Raw genomic sequence first — 27,846 nt, forward strand, 5'->3', positions numbered from 1 at the left:
AGGTGGGGTGAGTTAGAAAAAATGATGTCTGGAGTATGTCCCGCTTTATGGGTAGGACTGGCATTAGTTTTAATTAGGTTCAGTGTGGCTAAATCAGCCAAGAGCGACGCTATCTGTGCATTATCTTGGCACTCGCTGTGTACGTTAAAATCTCCCAACAGCATGAAATTATTGGAGGAGATCACATGGGGTGCAATCAGTTCCATTAACTGAGGAGAGAATTCCGCTATGGGACCTGGAGGCTGATAAACTAATGCACCTTTCCAGCTATACTGTGGAAGAAAGTCTATCCTGAATATCATAATTTCAATTTTATCGATACAGCCTTGCTCCAGTATAGTAACCTTCACCTTTTCACTATGGAGTATAGCTACCCCACCACCCACTTCCGTCTGCCTACCTAATCTCAGAATCCTATAACCCTCCGGGATTGCTATGGTGATGGCCGGGGCGGAGCTTGGTTTTTAAGGAAGCCTAGGTCAGGTTTCTCTGAGTCGAGAAGATCCCATATTTCAATTGCGTGTTTCGGGAGCGATCTGACGTTACCTAGGAAACCCTTCCAACTCTGCATCAAACCTGTGTGTTCTAGCCCTGGGTCCCGTCTTATAGTTTTCACCACAGAGAGGTTACTCATATTTCTCCCAGATTGACCCATCAATGCTGGGTGATCTGAATTGTATGTCTCTTGATTGGCTCCTATACTCTGGTTTCTACAGAATATACAAGAGAAAGGGCTTCCAAACAGTTGAGGTGCCTCACCCTCTTCGCTGGGTGTGAGTAGCACCAACATTGAGAGTTTTCCCTGAGTTGCAATAGTTCATTGCTTGAATATTTTCCCCTGAGAGAAATACCTTGTTCTAAGTGGAGCAGGGGGCCTGGCTCCTGGCGACGGTCGTGCGCGGACGGTGCCAAAGGCAAGCCCGTCGGCACCAATCCCATACGCGCTCCGTTCTGCATAGGTTTTTATGTGGGAGATTGGCAAACTAGACTGCCAACCTTCGATCTACCGGAAGTTGCCTCCCTCCACTGAAATGGGACAGAGACCCGTGGTGGACCGGGGAGAGCAATCTCAAGCAATGGCCAAAGAAGTGAAAAAAAGGTATTTGCCAGTCAACCATATCCTCCCAAAAAGTTGTTCTTTCCTTAGATTTTTCTCTAGATCTCCATCTGTGGGAGTCTTTGTCGACAGGCTGTTTTTCAGGGGGTACATGAAAAGATCTTTCAAGTCTCCTTGTCGGCTCTCATATCTTACAGGAGTCTCCTCAGCCTTAAGAGTACATCTGGACGTATTTTTACGGATGTCGCAATCTATCACAATATGATCTTTCGGCAGATTCACCACGCAGATCTCGTCTGACACTGCCTTTTACTGCCACATGAAGGGCACTTCTCAAAAAGAGAAGGCATTTTGTGAAAAAAATCTCTAAGGAATCTGAATTTGTTTAGGTTACTCAACAGGAGAGATGTAACTAAATCAAGTGAAGCTTACAAATCTATGAAATATCTTGATATTAGTATAATTCGTTCAACTTAAGTTATCATTAAAGTTGCTCCTTATGCACATCAAGACAATTGTGATAATCCTAGTATAGATGAATGGTCCTTTTCAACACAGGACATACCTTTTATGATTCACCATTTAGAGGCTATCAGAAGGATGTGTCTTTTCCTCAAATTAGAGTCTTTTCTCTAATTTCTTTTCTTAATTTATTTTTTCTGGAGTTTAACTCTGCTAAGTAGTCATGAAGACAAACATCACTCTACATATATAAGATTAATTTTCTCTCCATACCTTAGAGCGGTGCCCCATTTTCCTGAGCCGTTGCCAGGTGAGGTGCAGCACGTTCCTCTTGCATCTGAGGTGAGCTTGAGGTTAACTTTGGTTCCTAGAGAAGTCTAGTGGGACCCACATGATGATATGTTTATTTGAATATTTTATAATACTTGATGACTTATACTAATTGTAGTACTGTTGTCTTGATTGTCTATGTTTTGTCTGTGCCCTGGTACTTTTCTACATCTGGATTCCCTATACCTACATAGGAGGACTACCAGGAGTGAGCAGGTGATATTTGTATCATTTATTGTGTTCACTATATTAGTTCGAAAGCAGTAGCAAATAATAAGTAGGTCCTGATGAAGCGGTAGATACCTGTGTGGATCTGTAACATCCCCAGAAACATGTCGACCATAACATCTAGTCAGTAGCTATTTGTTTAACCTACTGGCCATTTGCACTCTTGTGTTTTTATCCCCTTGGAAGTGGACGGCTTCTGAATAAAATGTTTTTTGCGTTCACTCTCCAATTTTAAAGAGCACTTTTCTTTTCTCACTATTTTCCTTGCACTGCTTACAGTTACTAACACATACCAACTCCCTGAGTCCCTATACCAATAGGGTAGCCATCTCTTTTCAATACCTATTGAGGTGGCAACAACATGGACTCTTCCACTCTGTGAAGTGTTCCATATGATGAAAGGGCGGTATAGAAAGGGTAACTGATGGATATTCTCTCACACCGTGCAATATCCTGTTGTGTGCCTTGGTAACATACTCTAAGGACACATAGAACCATCAGGACACACAGACTTTTTGTAGACCCACAGTTATTATTTTTGTGTTTACCAGTATACATACACCACCTGCTTGTGCAGTTGTCCATTTCTTTCTGAATGCTGTCCGTGCCAACAGACGTTGAACCAATAGAAACTATAACTTGTTTTTCTGATAGAGATTTCTGAACACAGATTCCTCATCTTTTGAACAGATACAAAAGTAGTACATCTCCTCAGGTGGTGGTATTGTGGTATGAAGCAGACTAGGAAATCCTGCAGGACAGATTGGGAGAAGTGCCCATCCGGCTGGACTGGGTGTCCAGGTAGTAAAGTTTGGTGAACATTGGGAGAGACGCCCACATAGCAGCCTGGCAGATGTCCTAGGCTAGCACACCGGGAGCTAGCGCTATGGCAACAGCCTTTCCCTTGTGGAGTAAGTATGTAAACCTTCTGGGAGCTATTTCTTGGCTATCCTGCAACAGATATTAATACACATGACAGTCTATCTGCACTGCTTTGACCTTCTTTGTTTTAGAAAATTCGACAAACATTTGATCATCCGGTCTAAATTCTCTAGTCCTCTCAATGTTAAAACTAAGGGCCCATTAGGATCCAGGTGATCTAGTCATTCCTCGTCCTTTGACGGATGAGGCAGTGCATAACATTTAGATAAGGCGATGGACTATTCTGCATGAAAGGACATGATTACCCTAGGCAGGAATGCTTCCTTTTTTTAAGGACCGACTTGTCAGGAAAAAAGGAGAAAAATGGTGGGGAAGTTCACTCACCTGCCTGGCAGATGTTACAGAGGTAAGGAATACCATTTGAAGTGTACATAAACAAAATGGACAACTGTGCATGGACTCAAATGGCACGCACATCAGATAAGCAAATACAAGATATAGATAATACTATGGCATCATAAAAGGAATAGGTGGGAACTTATGAGTCAGCCCATTAAAAAAAAGAAAACTCATCACAATAGGTGATCTGAAGAGAGATGGTTGAGGCAGTAAATGTAAAGCAAACAAAATGGCAGAGAAGTAGCATTTAACTGCGGCAACAAAAAGGCCTTGCTTGGCCAATGATTTACAAAATATCAGCTAAAAAAGCTTTTAAGAGTTGGGTGTGAAGAGAGAAACACCACACAGCAAACTTTTCCCAGCGTCTTATATATCCAGTTTTGCTTAAAGGACAACTGGCTGCCAGAATAAAACCTGACACTGCAGGAGGGATTTGAATTCATCAATTGTCACAGCTCAATCTCCACGCATAAAGATGTAGGTTGTGCACACTCAGGTGCAAGACTCAACCCAGTTCGTGTGACCGGAGATCCTCCTGAATGGGAAGCCGAATTGAAGGGCAGGTGCTTGTAGTCAGAAGTTCCTGGTACCAGGCTATCCTGGCCCAGTCTGCAGATATAATGATGATTTGAGCTTGGTCTCATGCGAATTTCAAGAGTACTCTGAGCTGGAGAAGTAGAGGCAGAAATGCATATAGGAGTCCCAAGTCCCTATGTAGGTGGAAGGCATCTCCTAAGGAAGACTATCTTGAGAATTCCAACATGAAGAAGTCATCACACTGCATGTTCTCTGTGGTAGTGAATACATCACGATTTTTCTCCCCATTGCTGGAAGACACCTTGTGCCACATCAGAGTTTAACTTTCATTCGTGATCCGCTAGGCAATCTCGGCTGAGTTCATCCACTCTGGCTTTTGAAGATCCCACCAGGTGTTGTGATATCAGGGAAATGCCCTGTGCTTTCAGCCATTTCAACCCCACTCCGCCCTGTTTGTTGCAATACACCCCGGTTGTCGTATTGTCTGAGATAACCTGCGCTCGTTCCTCCTTGGTCTAAAGGAAGGCTTTCAGCGCCAAGCAAATCACTTGCAACTCCAGCAGGTTGATGTGGAGACGAGCCTCCACCTGAGTCCTCTGATCTCCACCTCTCCCAGATGAACTCCCCAACGAGTAATGATGCATCCGTCATGACGGTCATTTACAGACGGGATAGGGGCAGGGGTCTGCCACTGGTCCAACTTTGGTCAAGCAATCATCACTGCAGATCTTTTGCAGTCTCAACCAACATCTGGATGGAATCTGACAGATTTCCTAGGTGCTGAGACCACTGACAATTCAGTTCCTGTTGCAATGCCTAAATAAGCAACCTGATGTGGTCCACAAGCAGGTTGCAGTAGTCCGTGGGGCATAGAAGCTTCAGAGTCAACCTCAATGAGAACAAGGCTGCAAATTGAAATATGGTTATCATAGCCTGAATATCCTGGACTTGTTCAGGCGAAGAGATGGCTCTGAAAAGCACAGTGTACAGGATGGCTTTAAGGAAGGGGGGCCGTTGTAAAGGAGCCAGGTGTGACTTCGGCACATTGATAGAAACCCCCAACGATGTCAACAGATCGGCTGTTGTTTGGTGGTGGTTCAACACTGTATGAGTCGAGTAGACAGCCATCATGAGCCAGCCGTCAAGATATAGGAAAACTGGTATTGCTAACCTCCAAAGATGGGCTGCGACCAATGCCATCGCTTTTGTGAACACCCAAGGAGCACTTGTATGTCCAAAGTTGAGCAAAGAAAGGTGAAGATGCTCTTGATCCATCTGAAACTAGGATATAATGAAAGCGCCAATCCTTGTTTGGTATCAGAAAGTAACAGGTGTAACAACCAGTTTTGATTTCTGAAACCAGAACCATCTCTAATGCTCCCTTTGTTAATAATCAGAATGGGGGTGGGATGCACACCTGTTACCCGTTTTTTAATCAATGTTTATTCATCTTCTGTTTATCCAAAGTTCATCATTGATAGCGTGCGTCCTGGTTATAGTGCCTCCCCGCATGACACCTTGGAATCAATGAAGAAGGGTGGGGTGACGCCCGTCACCCCTAAACCAGTCGCACAGCAACCATATCGCCATTTGGCTACGTTCCATCTATACACCTTGTTTTTCCATTTTTTGATATCTTTCAACCATTTTATTCCACGTTTTCCCGCATTTTCTATGTTTCTCTATTTATACACTTGACTTCCGGGTTCCAGACAGACAGGAACTGTGTTAGTCTGCCCCCTAAAGGAGTGGAATGCTGAGGGGGGAGCGTAGGTAAATCATTGCTTAGGGGCGGAAGAGGCTCGAGTGTTGTTATTACCTCTACCTCTGCCCTTGGTATTATTGCCTCTGTATCCTCCTCTATAGTAACTCTTGGTAGAGGAGGTTTGTGTCTTGAAAGAAGTGTTAGTGTCTGTTCCAGTTTGTTTGGAGCCGCCTCTGTAAAAGAAGCAACGAAAGGAGCCCCGAGCTGGGGTAGACTGTAAGGCCCCCATAGACTTGGCAGTGTCTGTGTCTTTTTTCATTTTTTTGAGGGTAGTTCTACCTCCGGACCAAATAACTGGTTTTGGTTAAAAGGCTGGTTCAAAATGGTGGTTTGTACTTCCTGTTTGAACCCCGAAATGCGTAGCCACGCATGTCTCCTAATAACGACACTGGTATTAATAGCCCTAGATGCTGTGTCTGCGGCATCTAGTGCGCATTTGATGGAAGCGTTAGATATTAACTTGCCTTCCTGTATGAGGTCAGGACCTTGATCTTTGTACTGATCTGGGAGGTGTTCAAGCAATTTCTCCAATTGGTCGTAGTGAGCCCTATCTTAATGAGAGAGAGGAGGGCTTGCGTATTAGCTATGCACCATATATTGGAAGTCTGCGCAGCTATTCTCTTGCCTGACGCATCAATAATCTTGGATTCTTTGTCAGGCGAGGGTGCTTCACCAGAAGTCTGAGAATTGGCCCTTTTACGTGCGTTGGACACCACTAATGAGTATGTGGTAGGTGTCCTTTATTATAGACTGGGTCTGAGGGTGCAGGTCTATATTTCTTTTCAATTCTGGGGTTTAAAATTCTGGTTCGCACAGGATCTTTAAAGACCTCAGTAGCATGCTTAACCACCCCTTTGATCATAGGAAGAATTTGAGCGGATCCCTGAGACTGCTCAAAAGTATCTAAGACCAAATCTTCCTCAAAGGCCTCAGAATGCATGGGGACACCATGGTATGTAGCAGCTCTGTTGATCAGCTGGCCAAACCCAATAGTATCCTCAGGAGGAGAAGGTTTAGATGGGTATGATGGTGCCGCAGGGCCATCAGGGTCATTTACAGGGTATGGAAAACCCCACCCAGACGCAGGTTGTGTGTATGGAAAAGTCCATGTGCCCTCACCTCCAGGGTATGTAGTGTCTCCTTCCCCGTCCCCTCCACCTAAATCATATTCATCATCATTCTGTGGTGAATGTGATGATAATGGAGATCGTATAGTTTTGAGGTGAAACCTAGGGAGGAGCGGGAGAAGGAGGAGAGACAGGAAAGGAAAAATGCAGAGGAGAGGTTGCACAGTCCTTTTTGGCAGAAACCACAGGTGTAGGTGATGTAGCTGCAGGTCTCTTCTTGAGTGGTGTGGCACCAACATGACCGGTTTTCGGGTCGATGAAGATCTTTTTCTGTTGAGGATCTGGTCGAAAAAGGTCCTCTTTAGGCGCAACCTTCTTCGGCGCTGATTTTTTCGGTGCCAGCGTAGGTTGTCGAGTGTCTTTAGACTTAGGAGGTATTAGAGGGTCCTGTGGCTTAGGTTTTGGCGTCGAAGGCGTCGATTTTGGCTTGGAAGGCATGTTCAGGAGCTCGGAGGCCTCAGAATCAGGCTGTGTGGTTTTCGGCACTGTGTGCTTCTTCGGAGCAGGTGCGTCTTTTGGTTTCGGGGTCGAAACATGTTCGGTTTCGGTGTCGGCACTTCTTTCGATGTCGGAGCCGAAGGGTGTTTTGGCTTCGGTGTCGACGGAGTCTTGTTCGGTGACGAAGCACCGGAAGGCAGAGGATATTGTTTCAGAGCCGAGGGAAGACTCTTGGTCGGTGTCGAGGCACCGGAAGGCATGAGAGATTTCTTCAGAGTCGAGCCCGAAGGCGGGACTTTCGAAGTAGATGATCGGTCTCGACTGGGCCCAGCGGGCGGAGTGCTGACCTTTGCCTTCTGCTTGGGCGTGTGTGGTGCGGGGGCAGTAGTACTCACGCTCTGACCCAATGGAATGGAGTCGTTGGAGTCATCTGCCTCGGAGAAGATCTGGAGATCCAGCGAGTCTTCTTCGGGAACGAGTGGAGCCTCGTCGTCGAAGATGTCTTCCGGTGCTGGGGCTGATCTCCTCATCTCGTGTCAACGGGCCCTCCGGTCTCGGATGGTTTTCTTCTAGCGGAAGGAAGCACAGGCTGTGCAGGTCGATTTGTTGAGGTTCGGCGACAGACAGAGGTTACCGACCGCGTGGTGGTCGCTATGTGGAAACTTTGCTTGACATTTCCGGCATTTTCAGAATGGAGTCCTTTCCATGTGGTGTAGGCCACACGGCGTGGATAGGCCCAGAGGCCCAATTGGATGACCGGAATGGAAACTTTGGCGTCGAAAGGTGCCACCGTCGATGTCGAAGGCAGGTAGTAATTGTTTTATGAAGTTCTGCACGTCGAAGTTGCAGAAAAACTGTTTCTGGCAGGAACAGAGAAACTTTCATCCGAACCCAGTGGTGGAAAAAAATAATCTAGGGATGGAGCCGATGCCCATGCGCAGTTTTATCCAAGGGAGGAGTCACCCATCGGGACTAGCAAAGACTTCTTCCAAGGAGACAACAACCTGCAATCATCCGAGCCCAACACCAGGTGGCAATCTAATGCACAGTGTACTATCTGCAGCTCATATGCCTCGAATATACATATTCCATTAAAATGAAGGTGTGCTTTGAAAGGAAGGCGGCAAGTCATGCACAAAATAATACAGCAGCAAGATAGAAAAACAAGCATTTACAATGCAACGGTCTCGCCTTTGCAAAAGTTAGAGCTATTGGCATTGTAAATGACAACATTTTTATTTATATGTTGGTTTTGAAAACAGATAAATAAATGGCAGTCATTTACATTGCTAATAGCTTAAACGCTCGCAAATGCAAGACCTATTACATTTGCACCCACAAACACAGAGTCACAAACACACACACACAGAGCCACACACAGAGCCACACACACACAGAGCCACACACACGCACACAGAGCCAGTTTCTGTTGTCTTTAATGACGCAAAAAATGTGTAAACACTGTTTTTAAGGTATTGAAATGACTGGGAAACACTGGAAAAAAACACCAGAAAATACCAAAAATAGAACAACAAACATGGCACCTCAGCACCTTTATTTGTAGGTGCAAAATGCTCAGAGACTTGTGCGGTCAGAACGAGACTCCAACAGGAACATGAATGGAAGAATACTGTATTTATACCACCTTAAAAGCAAACCATATGCATTATTCCAACCCAGTGTAGATGTGAGAGAGGGTTAGCAACTGAAGTGCAAATGCAAAGGCTTAACAAGTGGTGGTCTTCTATATTTAGAACAATTAGCAACTGGAACAAAAGATATTTGCAGAGACTCAAATGGTTTGCTTTTCCGTAGTTGTGGTAAGAGGAGATAACAGCAGGTGGAAGCTACACAAATTATCTGGGGAGTGAAAAACTGAGAAAGCATCCGACTTATAGAGCGCTTCTTAGGTACAGTTCTATTCATTGTCCCACTGACATATTTTGACTTCCAGAACAGAGCGAAAGGTCTCCAATCTTAGTGTGGAAAAAGGGTGGGCACTTCTTGAGCCAGTACAAAATAGTACCCGTAGGATTCCATGTGTGCATTTATTTTGAGTGCCAATGGCCGAAATAAGGGTTAACGGGTGGAATATTTTTTTAGAACCAATTTCCTAAGCTTTTCTCACTTTCTAAACATTTTTTACTGGAAAAACATGACTTTCAACAATTTTATCGTCCATACTGGGGGGTCATCAAACTTTGCCCGTCTGCATTTTTATCTTAATGCCATCTATGCACTACTCAAAGTGTGCTAAACACAGGCAGACATGTTGCACAGATATCCGCTTTTCTGTCGGGGAGGTAGCTTATTATTAAGACTGTAGGAACTTCCAGGTTCCAGATGCCTTAAAGCACATTAAATTAACTAGATGCTCCCAGCTGCAGCACATGATGGTGCTTTAGATTGTTGTGTGCTACAATGGGGGCGGGTGGAAGAAAGATGTTTTTCCCATAAGCTGTGCTCTCCTTTCACTATTATATGCACGTTAGACAGGCAATTGCGTTAAGCTTTTTGAACAGCAACAGCTGTAGCATGCAAAATAAGTGTTTCAAAGAATTGTTAATTGTTCCATGTAAACAACCGTGGCAATATTCACGACTTAAACACAATGAGGTTGGAGCCCGTTGAGATACCATCAGACACTTGACAGTACAATTAACTCAGACACTCGGGCAATGTAGCCCATATCTAGGTCTTCACGTAGATAATTTGGTGCATCGCCTGTCACTCTCAGCACCAATTTAAGGACACCCATCCCAGGCACCACTACAACTGGCTGTGAAATTGGATAGATGGAAGATAGCACCTCACCCCTGCCCCAATATAACCCCCACATCCTTTAACAAGTGACACCTTTGACAGCAACCCTCTTTACGCGCACCAGTCACTCTCGCCCGCAAACTAAGGTGCAAAACTGACACCCTAAAGTGAAACTGACACAACACCTATGGGCACTCACCTGCCAACTGCCGTAGGATAGCAGCAGCACAGAGAGTGGGATAGCGGTGCCGGACATGGCGTGCGTGGAGGGCATGCTATACTCGGAGTTGTAAAAAACCTCTAGCTTATTTTTTTTTGCCAAAGGAGGAAGATCGTGGGACCTCTCAAAATCTACTTTTGTCAGCTATTCAATAGAAGGGAAACATCAGGGACCACCTTGGGAGTTAACAGCGTGAACAGAATATTGGTCCCGGTCTATTGCTGTGGTGCCGCCATTTTAGGTCCAGGCAGCTCGTTAATTTTTAAAGTAGGTTTCTGTTTCATGAAAAGTGTCAGTAATAAAGGTCTGGGTAGAGTAATATCTCAACACTCCTCAAGGTGCATCATTGGGAGCCAGCTGTCATCTGTTAATTTAACATGAGATATCGAAAATGGGGAGAACAAGGAGAACGAAGCTCAAGCCATTTTGGGACCAGGTAGCCGTAGTTGATGAGGAAATGGACAATGTAATGGCTGAACAAGTCATTTACATCGTGTGAAGTTGGGATTTAAACTCCGTGTCATCAACTGGAGCATAAATCAGCGACAAAACAGAGTGCTCAGCATTACACACAGGCATCGACGGGGGCGTAGCGAGATGAAGCGGAGCGATTCACGGACGCGTATGAGGCATCCACGGGGGGCCGCAAAATGAAGCAAGGATTAACCGGCTCAGTGCTGAGCGCTTACCGCTGAGCGACTCTCGATCACGAATGAGGCGAACAGGCCAGCAATCGGCAATAATCACAGGCATCCACGGGGGCGCAGCAAAAGAATGCCAGTAGTCGACTCATGGTAGAGAATGCCGCAAGGAGCGAGGTGCCGTTACGTGTGGCCCGGAACAAATCGCAGAGAAATGTAGTAGCTTGAAAAAAAAAAAGCAGGCGCTGCCCGGGTGAGGAGCGAAGAAGCCCCTCCCGCCCGGCGTCGACGAGTCTTCCGTTTCCAGGCAACGGCCCCACCGGCAACAATCCCAGCGCGGCTCCTCGTCTGACGTCAAAGGAGCTGCGCTCGGGATTTCTGAGGCTCCCGAAGTTCCCGGGCTGCGGCGGTGTTTACGGTGAGGCAACTTAGAATTTCCCTACAATGCCGCTGTGGGAGGTGGCGGTGATTTGAAACAGCGCTCCTTCTTGCACAGAGCTCCACAGTGCCTTCCCATGCGTAAGGGGAGAGGAGCCCGGTGAGTGGGGTTGAGGGTGGGGGTGTAGGCGCGTGCGTCTGTTTGAGTGTGTCTGTGCGTGTGTGCGTGTGTCTGCTTAAGGGGGGGTGCGTGTGTGTATGCAGCGTGTGTCTGTTGTTTAAGGGGGGGTGCGTGTGTGTATGCAGTGTGTGTATGTGCGCATGCGTGAGAGTGGCTTTGTTTGCAATGGGAGTATGAGGCACGGCGACGTGCGCGCTCCCGAGGTCAAATCTCCGTCAGGAGAAGCTCGTGACAGTCTGCTGTCCACATTCCCCCAAAAGTGATTACATAAGTTGTCTCGGCCTAGACTAGGCGAGACCTAACAAAGAGGAAGGTTTTCGTTTTTTTTATGTGAAGAAGCAGCAGTTCTGTAACTGTACTGGTGATGCAGGCAGCATTCATAAATTGGTAATTAGAGTAATTAATGGTGCCAGGTATTCTCTTTTGAAGAGGACAGCAAATTACATTATTGGATTGCATTCCAGGCAACATGTCAAGGTATGTAATATAGCTAAAGGCAAATTATGTTTAAAATATAGTACACAAAGTACACCTTTTGAATTCTTCCTTCAATAAAGCATGTTATTTTGAACTTATAAATGTTTATCCTGGAACAAAGCGAAGTTTTACTCAACAAGTTGTGACTGGAAAGGAAGCTATTGTGAATCATTGTTAGCACCCAGCCTCTTGGGAAATACGTATGAATGTCTTCCTCCTTCCGTTATCAACTGATGCCTGTAAGTGCGGTTGTGACAGGTGCAGTTTTATCATCATAGTGCAGCTCCTTCTCAATCAACATTTAGTCCTTGCCGCAACATCAATCGTTCAGAAAATCCATCAAGACTTCTCTTCACATAGATGTTCTATGTTACAGCACAAAGGTTTTCTACGGTTCTTGCCTACTGCTTAGTTTCCTGGCACTCGGATAGAGGAGCTAACCAGCAGAAAACCATCCGAGAAAACATGTACGTTTATAAAAATGTTCCCACACTCCAGTACACAAGGAATGGTATGACGAGTACATGGCAGGGAATTCCACTCAGTAAGCTTAAGAACAAAAAAAAGTAACAGTGTCCTAATCTGGATTTCTTCAAGAGAGGTACTTTGTGCAAATAAAAGGTCAGTGAGTGTAAAGATCGGGGAAAAAATACATAAATTAATACACTTAGAAACAAAAACAATACAATCAAGAAGTAAAGTATGATGGACAATGCAGAAAACATTATAGGAGATCTTGCTGTGAAGTTAGGAATCAACTTTGCAGTAAATACGGAGAGACATGCAGAACACACATAACCATACTAGCCAACTGGTTTTGAAGAATTTTGGTGATGCCTGGATAAGTGTACGGATGGTGGAGCAATGATCTCTCAAAGGAGAAGCATGGGAAGATTATAACAATCTTCAATATTTGTTAGTTACGATACTGAACGTATCAACCTTGTGCTGACGTGAATATTTAAATGTATTTTTACTCATAAATGTTTAGACAGTTTAGAAGGGCAAATTACCAGTTCCGAAAAACTGCAGGGAAGGGTTCCAAAAGGATTTGCCTCACTAAACATGATATTCCTGGTTTGCTCTGTCTGTCTTAGGATTCAACCAGTACCTTGCCATCCACTCTTTAATATTAAGCATACAATGCCGAAGAAGATTTACATTTCACTGTCCACCAGGAAGACGGAAGAAGAACTAGTTCTTGATGTAAGCAACAACAAAAAACACAGAGCCTACAGAAATATGAGGATGGAGCAGCGCCATAAGGAACTACAAAATTGGAAGCTAGAACATGATCTGTGATTATCTGTGTTCTATCAGATCAACCATTTTGTTCAACATTGTTTTTGATCTGATGCTGTGAAACCATTTGGCTCAATAAATAATAAACTCAAACTTCATAGGACGAAACTCTTGTGGATAACCCTGTATTGGGCTGGAGTTGTAATAAGTTACTGGTCTTCATCACTCATAAAGGAGTTGAAGCTGATGCTGTTTTTCACTCATAACGGATCTTTTCCCTTCCATGTTTGCGACACAAAGTGCAAGCACCACAAACCCCTACCACAGGCATAATCAATATACCTGCTCATTTTCCTTCACTCACCTAGGTCCAATGCTATGAACTTTCTTCTGAAGAAGCAGCGTATTTTGTCTGTATCTAGTTTTATCAGAGCTCCAGATAACGTTTTCAAATTGGAGTACATTACTCATTCATTTCAGCTGTATTAAAACGGTTTTAAGGGTTAAAGAAACATTTTTCATTGATGAAGGAAGTATTTTTTAGAGGGAACAGTTTTTAAATGTATATTTTAATTTTAAACCATGTGTATTCCTTAAAAGTAATATAGATTTCTTTGTAAAATGGAACTCACAGTAAATAAAAAATATGCATTTTGCAGCTTGAATTTGTGATCGAGACCCGGAAAAAACATTTTGTGGCACATTATTCATCTGGACAAAGTACTAGTTTGGTGGGGTCGAGCCTGGGCAGAGTTATATGAATCAGTTACTCACTATTGTTTCCTGGTGGAATGTTTACCAGATAACCGTAAGGAAAACCAGCTAATACACATCTTATTTGGTACGCAAAGTAAAAAAAGTTTAAACATTAAGAATCTGAGAGGATTATTTAGAGATTGTGGGACATCATTTCAAAAATAGGGGGTGTCCAGCCTGACCTCTTTAATGTATATACGGGGATATACCCTTGAATAAACGTAAACAGGGCGGATGGAGAATCCACCAACTTTTGGATGGAGTCCTGCATCTGCCAGATCCTAAACATCCCCCTGGGTTTTGTCTTACATTAGCTCAACAGAAATGCCCATGTACACATGAACAAATAAAAGCTGCCTAACTTCAGCATCTATTAATGTTAAACAAAATTGTTCTGTTTTTCATACTTCGTTCAAAGTTAAAGATAATTTTGAGAAAGAAAATAAATCAAACATTTTCAGACAAGGGTTCATACCTCACTAGTTAATCTTATCAAGAGAGCTGCGGCTTCCGAATATTTAAGTTGGCTTTTTAAAATCTCAGCACTAAGCAGGACACATCTCTCAGCTAATACCATATTTCTAGGAGGAAAAAAGTCAAAGCAACAGAATCAGTATGTAAATTCTGAACAGAAAATAGCTAATTTTCACTGTAAAAAAAAACAATATTTGGTTAGAAGTATTCCAATTTAAGTGAAATAATGCAAAAATACAATCGCAAATCAGCCACTTAGTTTGACAACTGTAACAGAACATGCAGACTGCTGGGAAAAGCTAGTTTTGCTAATTCACAGACTCAGTGAATGCCCGACGCTGGAGCAGTTTCTTATTCAAGGAAAATTTAAAAATAAAGTTCTCCGTCACCTTTGTTTCCCATCTTCAATACACAAGTTCTCTAGATTTTCTCTATTATCCTACGGGGCAGGCTTCCTCAGAAAAAGAGAGGCATTCTACATTTAATAGAAATTCTATATCATTACTCAGACTTGGTCACTTACCAGTACTTGTTTAATTTGAGCCAGCGGTTTCAGGTGGGGCCCATGGGCACCAATTCTTGGGACCAGCACTTATTTTTCCTAACAAGACTTAGACCCAGAGCAATACAAACAAAACAGACAAGAGGAAATAAAGGGGTAAGAATGAAGATGGAAAAACAAAGCAAGGATGAAAAAGAAACAATCTGAAAGAGTGAAATAAAGGGGCACGGAGTGTCTGGTGGTGGATGAAAGAGGGATAAGGTGAAATCAAGACTATGCAGCCTTGGTATATGGCGCCCCCAAAATTCGTAAGCGTTGGCCGCGGGCTTCAGAGCAAACTTTGGGCCCTGGCACTTATTGTTCCACAAACTAATCACTGAAGGTTTCTCTTCTTCTATCTATTTTGACTGTTATGCAACTCCGTGTGTTTAGATGAATCTTTTTCCACTACTATCACCCCGTGCAATATCAACTCCCTTTCTCATACTATTTCCTGATTACATCAATTCACTTGGAAAGTGGTTTACAAATGTCATCTGGACCCTGAGCTGGAATACAGGACCATATTACAGGCTGTTTATTTTTTATATTAAATGTTTACTTGGAGGTAGTCAACTGAAAACGGTGAATTTTTTCAAATTACAGCTAATAATGATCCTTGAATTAAACAAAAATGTTTAAGCCCTGTTTACCTTCCATGCATAAGTTAAAACTATGGGCAGCGGAGAGCCAGTGGCATACTATTCTGTAGCTGCAGCATTTGCAACATATTTATCGATTTGCCACATTTCCACTAATTTGCAGATTTCACAATAAAGTTTCTAGCTGAAACAGATTAAAATACTATTGCTAGAGAATGTGCCAAATAATTTGCGTTTTACATAATCTTGCGGCATAATTTGTTCCTCCATGATGAAGAATGCTAGCAACCACAACAATGGAGCATCTCTTAAGTGTGGTTTACAGGCTGTCATGATGATGAAATCCAAAGTGCACAGAGTACTGTTAATTGTTTTCCATATGTCATGGTTCCCTGTGAAATACAGGTTTTTCTACGACTGCATATTGTGCAACAAAACCACCAAAAGTGTTCATTAAAGGTTACTTACCTTTGGTAAATCTCTTTCTGGAATCGAAACACAGATTCATCACCTATCTTTTTTTATTCCAAAGGAATGTATTGAATTTTTTTTTAAATCAAAAGGAACAAGGGAAAAACAATACGGTTTATACATAGCGAAAAGTATAGAGAGAAGTAGTATGCATGTACAAGTTTGGTTGGAGGACACTGAGCAGTAGTAATCAGATATCAAACCAAGACGGGTCACATCAGATCAGAAATGAGTAGTAAGTAAATAAACAGAAGACAACAGGAATGATGAAGGATCGGGAAATGTGCTCTTGGAGTCTCATCCTATAGCGCTATAGACTAAGTAATGGAGCACGTTGCCAATCCAGTTCTTTTAGAATACAAAGTAACATGGTTACAGATATATTGCTATATAAACATTTTGCAGATCAGCCAGTGGATAAGAGACCTTCGAGTTGGTATCAGCTGCCAATAAAGTTCTTTTAAACTACATAGTGGGGCAATTACAGATATGATTCATCAAACATATAGTATGCAAACCACAGCTTGTGATCAACATAAGTGATTACCATCTAAACCCTTATGAACTGCGACTCTTACAGAAGGGAACATCATTCGTACCCACAACGACCACGGATAACTTGGAATTAGAAGTCAGCTTCTTTAAGCTCATGCGAAAACTTCGTTTACGACACTTCTTCGACAATGTGCTTCCAGAACAACCAAAGAAAGAGAAAGATCAACTATTAGGTCTACGTGCACAAAGTAGTTTCCAAGCACCCGTCAGCCATAAAACACTTGACATTTTCTAAAACTTGGTCAAGCAGGACCTAATAAAGATGAAACACATAAAAGTAAAGAAGATGAATGTAACTCATAAGGACCTAGACACACTACACAAACTAGCAGCCAATGAAAACATCATCTGCACTAAGGCAGACAAAGGCGGAGCACTAGTAATCATGAACAATTCCATGTATGAAATGAAGGTGATGGAACACATCGCGGATACTAACACATATATGAAGCTGGATAATAATCCGACAGCAGAATTTACTAAAAATCTACGCAACATCATTGAAAGGGCCCACCAACAGGGCACCATTACAGACAGAACGAAAAACTTCCTAATTAAACCCAACCCGAGGAGCCCCACTCTGGGAATGGTGCCCAAGATACACAAAAGCATTATGGACCCTCCGATGAGACCAATTGTCTCGACTTGAGGTAGTCTCCACGAGCCGATTGGACAACTCTTAGACAAGTAACTCCAACCTACAGTGCAAACTATGAAAACATACGTTAAGGACACCACGCAATTTTTGCTCAAACTACAAGAGGTAACATACGAACCGCAAGAAAAACTCATACTCTGTACAGCGGATGTCCGCTCACTATATATCAGCATACCTCATATGCTGGGCATAGAAGCTATGGAGGAGGCACTACTCAACACAGAACTGGATTCCTGCTTTCAGACATTCTTGATGGAACTTATGCTCTTCACGCTCTATCAGAGCTATTTCAAATACCAGCACAAATGGTATTAACAACTAACCGGAATGGCTATGGGCAACTCGGCGACGCCGGTATATGCCAATATCTTCATGCAATGGTATGAGAATAAGCACATTTTCGCTAAGAGAGAATGGACAGATAACCTGAAATTGATCATCAGATATATTGATGACATATTTATCATTTGGACAAACTCCAAAGAGGAGTTACAAAAGGTGCCTATAGAATTCAACCAAATAGACGAACGAATACAGCTAACTTGGGAAATATCTGAAACTTCAGTTAATTTTCTGGACGTCAAAGTTTCCGTAACCACGGAAGGATTCTCCACAGATTTGTTCGTAAAAACCACAGACAGAAATAATATGCTACACTACACGAGCTTCCATGAACCCAACCTCAAAAGGAACTTACCGTTCTCACAGATGGCACATGTGAAAAGAATCACCTCAGAGCCAAATATGGTGGACCAAAGAATCAATGAGACAGCAAAAAAATTCCTCAACAGAGGGTACCCTCATTCCATGATTGAAGAATCTAAAGAAAGGATTGGAAACATAACAAGGACAAAACTCCTATCACCAAGAGTCAAGACAGAACAGACCCGTGCTGTGGTGGTTTCTAAATTTTCAACATCCAGTAGGAAATTCAAAAAAATAATTCGGAAACATTGGACACTTTTGAACATAGAACCAGATTTCAAACAGATTTTCAACCTCCCACCCATATTTGCATTCACGAGAGCACGCAATTTGGGGGAAATCCTCCAAAACAAACCTATGCCAATAATTGAATACTCAGGAACCAAACCGTGTTTAAATTGTGGCAATTGTAACAGTGTATTCAAGGGGAACAAGATCAACCACCCCATGAAGGGACATGAAATCAAACTTAAAGTCAACGCCACATGTGACTCAAGCAATTTGATATACGCAATAAAATGCCCATGTGGGAAACTATACGTGGGCAAAACGGAACGACGTATGAAAGTGAGACTAACTGAACACAAATCAAACATTCGCTTAAAAAATATGAAGTCATCCCTATCAGCCCACTTTGTGGAAGAAGAACATAATATCTCCCAACTAAAATTTACCATCCTAGAAACTGTGAATAAAATAGAAGGAAGGGACAACACAAAACATCTATTAAGAAGAGAAAACTGTTGGATACAAAGACTTTCCACCCAGAAGCCTTTTGGCCTAAATGATAGGATTGAAATGTCATGCTATCTATAGGAATGCTCTATGGACAATATTGTAATTACTGTGACTGTTCACACAGACCCACTTTAATATGACACTTTTTGTTTACATTTACTACATGTCGATATGCATCTAAGCTGATCCTGTCCAAACTACCTATTTATACACATTAATATTTCCACGATTACTAAGCAGCCCGGTAGCTCAGTAGCTATGTGCGGGTGCACGTTTATACCAAACTCACGAGTTCGTATCCTTATAATGCACGTTGCCGCCGACTCACTCCTCTTCATTTATTACTTCTTAATTTCGCCATGTTTAATTTTTTAGCTATTGCGTCTACAATAATGACTCGCCACTGATTTATACACGCGGTAAGGGGTTCAGCTACCAATTTTACCTCCTAACACAGTCTGTTGTCAAGATCTATGGTCACGTGATCGTAACTCCGTTCAAATTTCCAAAACGCGGCTAGACTCGTTCTATGCCGGCGTTCACAAGGGAGCCAGCGGATCTGAAAACGCTTCGATTTTTCGCTAAGGTTAGTTAATAACCCACCAGTCTTTCTCCAAAACCCTAGCGTGAAAAACTAGGAGACTTAACCTATTGACAGTCTCACAATGACTCTCCCCGTTCGTTTTGCAGACTTGTTCTCAGACCTCAACAACATTACGATAACAGGCTTGTACGTGACACGCCGCTTTAAACCTAATTATGTTTTTTCTATGAACTTCACGGGTCTATGGGTTACATAAGGTGTCACAACAATGTCATTTCACAACCCCAGTGATTTATGCAACCATTTTGTTACGCACTTTATTCACATGGTAAAAATGAAACAGTATTCTAATGTTTTGTTTATACATATTTTTGCAGTGTCTGTTCCCTGATGAAGGGCACTAACTAATGCCCGAAATGCATTGGATTTGTTTATAAGACATCGCCTGAAGTGAAACATGTGTATAAAATCAACCAATAATGATTGAAAAATAAGAGGAAAGAAAATATAAATGAATAAAAACATAAGAATGAACTAAATCGGTAAAACAAGTGTGGAAGTCTCTTTCTAGTAAAAAGACATGAATGTGTGCCTAAAGGGATGAAGCTAGTGACCCACTAGCATCACATCTAGTTTATGTATCTCTGACGTCATGGGACTCTCGACGCCACCTTTGGAGCACCAAAAGAACAGTCAAACAGCTTGACAAATCAAGTGAAACATAGCTGTGCATTTGCCCTAAAAACATTTTTCACAGAATAACAGTTCCCCATGAATTTTGATTCAGGGATTATTCCAAAGAGAAATCATGTTAGATTGTGTGATCAGGGTCTGCAGGAGCCTGTCAATCTTCAAAAAGGCTCTATTGGTATTGTTAAAGAAATATTTTCGTGCTAAAGGGGGATTTTGTTTGCTGGTCAACAGGGTTATGGGGTGGAGGTCACCTAAAATGTCTCTTTCAATTGGTAACCAAGAGGGGTTGTAATCTGGCTTTTTGGAGACCCAGAGGGAGCCCAGTCAAGAAAAGCTGTTTGATCGTTTTTTAAGTCCGCTAGATTCACACCCCAAGATAAACAGACAGACGGAGTTTCTTAATAGAGATTCTTGTTTAGTACTCCAAGTTTCTGGTGAAAGTCTTCAGATAAAACTAGAGACAACATATTTGCAAGATAATTTATAGGGGTGACCATCATTTTGATGGTCTCCATATGACCACGTGAGGAATCCAAGGCTCCTACCCTCTTATAGGGATTCTATTTTTCTGAGGTAGAGCTTCGTTATGTTGTATTGATTCTAGTAAATATGAGTTAAACTCATTACCCAAATACTTAATAAACTTAGGTTGCCAGGATAGGCCAGTGTTTTTGAAGTGGTCACCGGATCAGTGTTATTCAGACCTAGGATTTCAGACTTTTGCTTATTAAGCTTGTAGTTTGTAACTAGGGCATACTTGTCTACTGTCTGTAGTAATGTAGTGAATGAATGGGATGCATTTTTAGTCATTATTAAAATATCAGCGTAGGCCACTAGCTTCACAGTAGAGTTATTAAAAGAGACACCAATGATACAAGGGTTGGATCTGATCTTGTGGCGTAAGGGTTCTAGGCTCAGAATAAAGAGAGAAGGGGAAAGGGGACAGCCGTGTCTTGTACCTCTTTCTCGACTAAACGCTGACGATAGAAGGCCTCCGGATCTCACTTTAGCAGAAGGCCCACTATAAAGTGTTGTGACCATTTTGTAAAGGAACCCCCTAAGTTGTAATTCAGTAAGGACTCACGGAGAAACGTTCAGGAGACTCTATTGAATGCTTTTTCAGCATCGAGGTAACTGTGACAATGATGCAACAATGATATGATATAGGAGGCATGTGTTATATGGTGAAAGTCTATTTTTCTTGAAACAGACCTGCGAACGATCAATCAGTCGAGGGAAAAGAGGTTTGAGCTATTGCATAAAATCTTGGCATAGATCTTTGCATTAAGATTAATTAGGGAGATTGGTCTATAATTATTCACCTATCTCAGATCCTTACTGTTGCACAAGTTACTTACCTTCGGTAACAATATATCTGTAAGAAACATTAGTAGTGATAGATTCATTACCTTAGAATTACCCCCAGGCATCAGACTGGATCCGGTAGGCTTCGTCGTGCGGCTCTGTGTCAGTCGTTGGCGCCGAGATGACGTTGCAGCAGCTACTTAGACGCCGCCCTCACGCACAGACGTCAGTTCTGTACACGACTTTCCACGCCAGGAACGCAGAGCCATGCAAGATACGGACCACTGGTGCCATGAAACTAGGGCCCTGAAAGGGATGACATTAACCCTAGAAATCAATTCGCAGAACGGGGAGGATGGGTGGGGCGGTAAGGAATCTATCACTACTAATGTTTCTTACAGATATATCGTTTCCGAAGGTAAGTAACTTGTGCATCTGAAAGAAACACCCGGTGATAGAATCCTTACCTTAGAATAGATACCCCACCAATTCCAACCCCGGTGGTGGGTCTGTGAACCAAGATCACACCAGAAAGTCCTGGAGAACAGAACGGCCAAAGAAGCCGCCTCTCCAGACTTGGCTTTCCAGGCAGTAGTGCTTGGTAAACGTGGGCAGCGAAGCCCACGTAGCTGCCTGACAGATTTCCTGCAAGGGAACTCCTCGTCCCAGAGCAGTAGTGGTTGCCGTCGCCCTAGTAGAGTGGACGTGCAACACCCGCCCCCGGCGGCTCATTTTTAGCCAAGGAGTAACAAGCCTTTTTGCACAGAACGACTCACCGAGAGATGGTCCGTTTGTGCACAGCTCGACCTTTCATGGCGCCCACGTAGCCAACAAAGAGCTGGTCATCCACCCGGAACTGTTGTGTGCAGCTCAGATAGAAAGAGAGCTCACGTTTTGGGTCCAGGCGGTGGAGCCTCTCTTCCTCTTTAGACAACCTTTGGCAGAAAGGTACGCCGAGTGCTTAGAACAACTTTACCTGGATGGACAGAGTGTAAAGGAGGCTTAAAAGAAAGAGCCTGGAGCTCACTCACTCTTCTGGCAGAGGTGATGACTACCAGGAAAGCAGTCTTTAGAGTGAGAAGACAAAGAGGGCAATTATGAAGTGTCTCAAAGGGAGCGCCCATCAGAAAGGTAAGAACTAGATTCAAGTCCCAAAGAGGCATTACGAAAAGGACAGGAGGAAACGTGTGTGATGCCTTTAAAGAATCTATATACAACAGGGGACTTGAAAAAGGAAGGCTGATCTGGGAGCCTTAAAAAGGTGGAAATGGCTGAGAGATAGCCTCTGATAGTGTCCAGAGCAGAGCCCTGCTGGGCCAAAGAGAGAAGAAAAAGAAGTACCTCGGAAAGAGGGACAGAAAGGGGATCCACAGCCTTTGCTGTGCACCATGCCACAAACCTATTCCACCTGCAGGCATATACAGTCTTAGTGGAGGAACGCCTGGCTGCCAAGATAACATTACAGACTTCGGGGGCTGGTCGAAAGACGTCAACTGCCGCCGCTCAATCTCCACGCAAGGAGGTGGAAGCTGGACAGGTTCGGTGGAGGACCGTCCCCTGCTGCCGCGACAGAAGATGCTCCCGAAGAGGCAGTCGGATCGGGGGATCGATGCTCATACTGAGTAGCTCGGGATACAATACTCTTCTAGCCAAGTCCGGGGCCAGAAGAATAATTTAGGCCCGGTCGCGCCTGATCTTCAGCACTCTGGGCAGAAGTGGTATAGGCGGAAAGGCATACAACAGACAGCAACTCCACTCGTGACAAAAAGCGTCGGCGAGCGAGTGCCGCTTTGGAAATTCCAATGCGCAGAACTGATGACATTGCGCGTTCTCTTTGGTGGCGAATAGATCTAACCAAGGCTCTCCCCACTGCTGAAAGAGAGCTTGCGCCACATCAGAGTTCATACACCATTCGTGATCCATCATGCACCGGCGGCCGAGTTAGTCTGCCCTGGCGTTCAGAGAACCTGCCAGGTGTTAAACCACCAGGGACATGCCCTGATGTTCCAGCCAAGCCCTGAGGCGCAGAGCCTCTTGGCCTAGGGTCCACAACACCACCCAGCCCTATTTGTTGCAGCACCCAATGGCAGTGCTGTTGTCTGTGAACACCTGCACTACTCCCCCCATAACAATGGGGAGGAATGCCTTCAGTGCAACTTGGATCGCAAGAAGCTCCAGCAGGTTGATGTGGAGCCTGGCCTCCCCAGAGACCATAGGACTCTGATCTCCGCCTCTGCCATGTGGCCGCCCCATCCCAGAAGGGACGCGTCCATCACAACTGTATGTTCCGGTTGGGGAAGGGAGAGGGATCTGAAATTGACCCAATCGCGATTCGTGAGCCACCACTGCAATTGCTGTGCAGTGCCCTCCAAGATCTGGACATGATCGGACAGGTTGCCCTGATGCTGTGCCCACTGGAAACTTCAGGTCCCACTGCAGATCCCACCTATGCCATCTGGCATGCTCCACAAGCAGGATGCAGGAGACTATCAAGCCGAGCAGCCGAAGGGTCAACCTGACCGAAACCCGGGATAGAGGCTTAAAGATCGGAATCATACCTGAATGTCCTGGACTCGCTGTTCGGAAGTCCAGAACCGCTCCGATGAAGAGGAGCTTCTGCAAGGGAATCAGGTGCGACTTCGGCACATTGATGGAGAACCCCAGCGAATGCAGGAGGTCGGCCGCAGTCTGGAGGTGGGAGACAACTGCCTGGGGCGAGCCCGCATTCAAGAGCCAGTCGTCAAGATAGGGGAAGACTGAAACCCCTGATCTGCGCAGATGAGCTGCGACCACCGCCATCACTTTCGTGAACACCCAAGGGGCACTGGTAAGGCTGAAGGAGAGCACTGTGAACTGAAAATGCTTGTGGCCTACCATGAATTGCAGGTAGCGCCTGTGAGCAGGCAGGATGGGAATATGAAAATATGCGTCCTGCAAGTCCAATGCCACCATCCAGTCTTGTGGGTCCAGGGCAGACGAGACCTGAGCAAGTGTGAGCATCTTGAACTTCCCCTTCTGGAGGAAGCAATTGACTTTCCGAAGGTCTAAGATAGGACGCAGGCCCTTGTCCTTCTTTGGAACCAGAAAGTAGTGGGAATAACAACCACAACCTACTTCTGGCATCAGAACGCGCTCGATGGCCCCCTTGGCCAAGAGGGTTGCAACTTCCTGCCGGAGAAGTGCTAAGTGATCCCCTGACATGCAGTGGCACTGAGGTGGCATGGCTGGAGGGGTTGTCTCGAAGAGGAGGGAGTAGCCCATTCAGACAATTTGCAGCACCCATTTGTCCAAAGTAATGTTGCGCTATTGGTTTAGATGATGGCATATGCATCCACCCACTGGTGTCTGATGGGCCTGAAATGTCGGACTAGGAAGGCTTGGAAGCGGATCATGCGGGGGTGGTGGTGGACTGGCCCGCCCGCTGGCCCCCTGAACCGCCTCAGCGTTTCCACGTCTGCGGCGGAGCTGGCGACAGGCCCAAGGACTTGGCCGTAGCCCGGGAGTCCTTAAAGCGCTCCAATGCACTGTCTGCCTTGTTGCCAAAAAGGCAAATGCCATTAAAGGGCATGTCCATCAAGGTGTTCTGGACATCCCCCGAGTCTGTGGAACAGGCTCAAAACAAAGAGGACGGACATAGGGCACAAAAGGCCCCATCACCGTCGGTATCGGCGACGTTGATCCGGCACCGTGTCCAGTCTGAACCTGGGGACGTCTTCGTCCCGAGGAGCGGGTGACGTTGGAAGCGGTGCCGGGGAGATCTACACCGGTGGAGGTGTTACGAGATCAACCGGGGTCAATCGGGGTCCGAACACGGATCCCTGGGGTGCCTGCGACGCCAGAGCCGCCTGCGGCACCGGGGCCGGAGCTGCTAAAGATGGCAACATCGGCGGGCCAGACGACCCAAAGTGTTGGGCCATGGCAGCAAGAAACTCTTGCACCTGAGAAGGCGTCGCCCACGCACCCGAAAAGTGGGGGGTAGACTGGGGGCGACGTCACAATATTGGACCCGCGGGGTGGCACAGCCCGCACCCTCAGCCGTGTCGCACGAGGGGAAGTCGAAGGGCGATGATGCTTCTTCGACTTCTTTTTGGAATGCTTCGACTTACCTGACCCCGAATGCAAACGCTTAGATCCAGAAGAATGGTGATGACGACTCCGCGACCGGTCCCTCGACCTCCCATGGGACCGGGACCTCGAGCGGCACGGAGCCGAATGTCGGAATTCAAGCAACTTTCGGGGACCGCTCCCGCAAAGTCTTCAGCGCCTTGGCCCGGCAGTCTGGACACGACTTGGGGTCGTGGTCGCGCTCCAGGCAGTAGAGACACGCGGTTGGGGTCCGTCACTGACATTGTGAGATGACGGTCCCCATGGTTCTTGAAACCGGGAATCCCTACGACACCAGGAGTCGATAAACTCAAAAAGATGAGGTAAAAGACTTCGAAAAACTCAGTCAAAAAGTGACTGGGGGAACTTGCTCTTCCCCCGTAGGCGCGTCTAAGAAGCTCCAGCTTAGTAATCCCGGTGCCACTGACGCCAACGGCGCACGTGGAGCCGCACGATGACGCATTCATACGCGCAGGGAAACTGCTGACGAAAAACTTTCCGGATCCAGTCTGATGCCTGGGGGTAATTCTAAAGTGTTTCTTTCAGACTTTTGGGATTACCACTATTGTGGCTTCACTGGTTGAACCAGATATGATCCAGAGTCAGCAAAGTGGTGGTAGAGGGCCAATAGGGTTTATGTAAGAATAGGAGAGAATGCTTTGTAGAAAGTAGCTGTGTAGCCGTATGGCCGGGGGCATTATGCAGTTTTAATGACTATATGGCCGAATCTAGCTCTTTGGCCGTAACTGGGCCACTGAGAGCCACCTTCTCTTTATCATTGATGGTAAGGAGAGGGATGTCTTAAGTATACTTCGCAGGAAGCTGCAGAGGTAGCGGAATCATCTTTGTACAGGGATTGGTAGAAGTCTTTGCCTATTTCTAATATTAGTTGGGGACTGTGTGGATGGCATTTGTTTTATCTATGAGGGTGTCGATACCCTTGTGGTTCTGCTTGTGCTTTTAGTAGGAAGCTAGGATTTTGCCAGCTTTAGTTGCCTCACATACCTTTAGGCTTTTATATTTGTTAATCCATAGTCCTGCCCTCTCACTCAGGATTCAGTAGTGTTTGTATGTTTTATTAGTGAGGGAGGAGAGAGTTTGGGGGTCCCAACCGGAAATGTGAGCAGCCTCTAGTAACTTAATGTCCTTTTCTGGGTCTACTAGGTATCTATTATGATTTTTGTTTAGTTTGGATTGAATGTTCATTAGGGCACCTCTAAGAGTGACCTTCAACGAGTCCCTATGTATGGAGGGGGAGGTGTTGGTGGTTACATTTTCCTCCAAGTAATTTAGTATGGTCTTTTCAATAATATCTCTGGATGCAGCATCCTTGATTGATTCATCATTGAATCTTCAAATCTTGCAAGGGGTTCTCACATTTGCATCAGAAATAGATAGGGTGATAGCTGAGTGGTCGGAGATTAATCTTGACAGTATGCTTGTCTGGTCAATTAAGTGGCTATGGGACTTGGAGATCATTAGGTAGCGTATTATGGAATAAGATTTGAGGGGGTTGGAGAAAAAGGCATAGTCACCAGTATCGGGGTGTTGAAGTCTCCAGGTATCGAGTAGACCTAAGCTAGCACAGAGTTTGTGGAGTGATTTGTGGGACCTAGTAGGTTGAAGGGGAGCTCTGGATAGTCTGTCAATGGCCACATCTAGGGAGAGATGGAGATCACTGCCCAGGATAATGAGATCCTTGCTTGGGATTTAGCTCAAGGGGAGTGTCAGGGAGTCCCAGAATTCAGGCTCATCGGAGTTCGGGCAGTGTATGTTGAGGACATGAAAGTGGCTAGAGATTTTAGAGAACTTTGATGGAACCCATCTACCTTTGTCATCTGTTATTAGCAAATCGATGGTCAGACCTGAATTGTTAGCGGTCAAGGCGGCAAAACCCCCCTTTTTACTTTCTGCGGGAGAGCAAAGGACACTCGTGATCCAACTTCGCTCAAAGCCCGTAAAATCCCCATGGGCAATTTTTGTTTCCTGTAATAGGATTACATCAGGTTTCAGTGTAAATAGATAGTTTTTCATCCTTTTACATTTGATTGGGTGGTTAAGCCCCTTGATGTTTGGAGAGACACATTTTAAGCTACTATCTAGTGGGCAATTTTTCATGTTGTAGAGGTGGGAGCTTGACTATGTGATGGTAACAAGAAGCATGCAGATTGTGTATCCCCAGGGTAAGATCCTTGCCTTGAAGAGGGACTGTCTTTTTCAATGCTTGGGATGCTGTGACTGGTCTCAGTGTTGAGGTCTGAAACACTGGGTGGGACCTAGCCCAAAGTGCAGATTTCATTGGAGACACTGGAGATACTTATTTGTCGAAGGCTTCAGGGGACAACAAATGTGAGCTCTAATCATGTTGGGTTTCCAAGATATCGGAGAGTTCCCCAGGTCGGTGTCAAACTTGGCGTCTTCGGTGACTGTGTCGGACTGAGAGGCCTGGCTAGAGTACGCCCACCTTTTGTCCCATCAGCACTAAATAGTTTTCTAATAATGGATAATGCTGCACACCAACAAATGCTTTCATTGTGATCCCTCGTTAAACTAGGGTTACTGAACCGATACTA

The 27,846-nt window shown here is 44.7% G+C and overlaps 1 protein-coding gene across 3 annotated transcripts in view; it reads right to left on the reverse strand.

Moving 5' to 3' along the window:
- The window catches only part of TRAPPC8 (trafficking protein particle complex subunit 8), a 1,294,567-nt gene that overhangs the window by 651,506 nt on the left and 615,215 nt on the right, over nucleotides 1-27,846 (reverse strand). For all 3 annotated transcript variants that reach the window (XM_086965686.1, XM_086965689.1, XM_086965688.1), the window contains one exon: nucleotides 14,359-14,464. In XM_086965686.1, the coding sequence (XP_086821812.1) occupies nucleotides 14,359-14,464 (106 nt within the window). The remainder of the gene's footprint in view (nucleotides 1-14,358; nucleotides 14,465-27,846) is intronic.

The sequence above is a fragment of the Lissotriton vulgaris genome, chromosome 4_1 (genome assembly GCF_964263255.1).
Source record: "Lissotriton vulgaris chromosome 4_1, aLisVul1.2, whole genome shotgun sequence".
Classification (NCBI taxonomy): Eukaryota; Metazoa; Chordata; class Amphibia; order Caudata; family Salamandridae; genus Lissotriton; species Lissotriton vulgaris.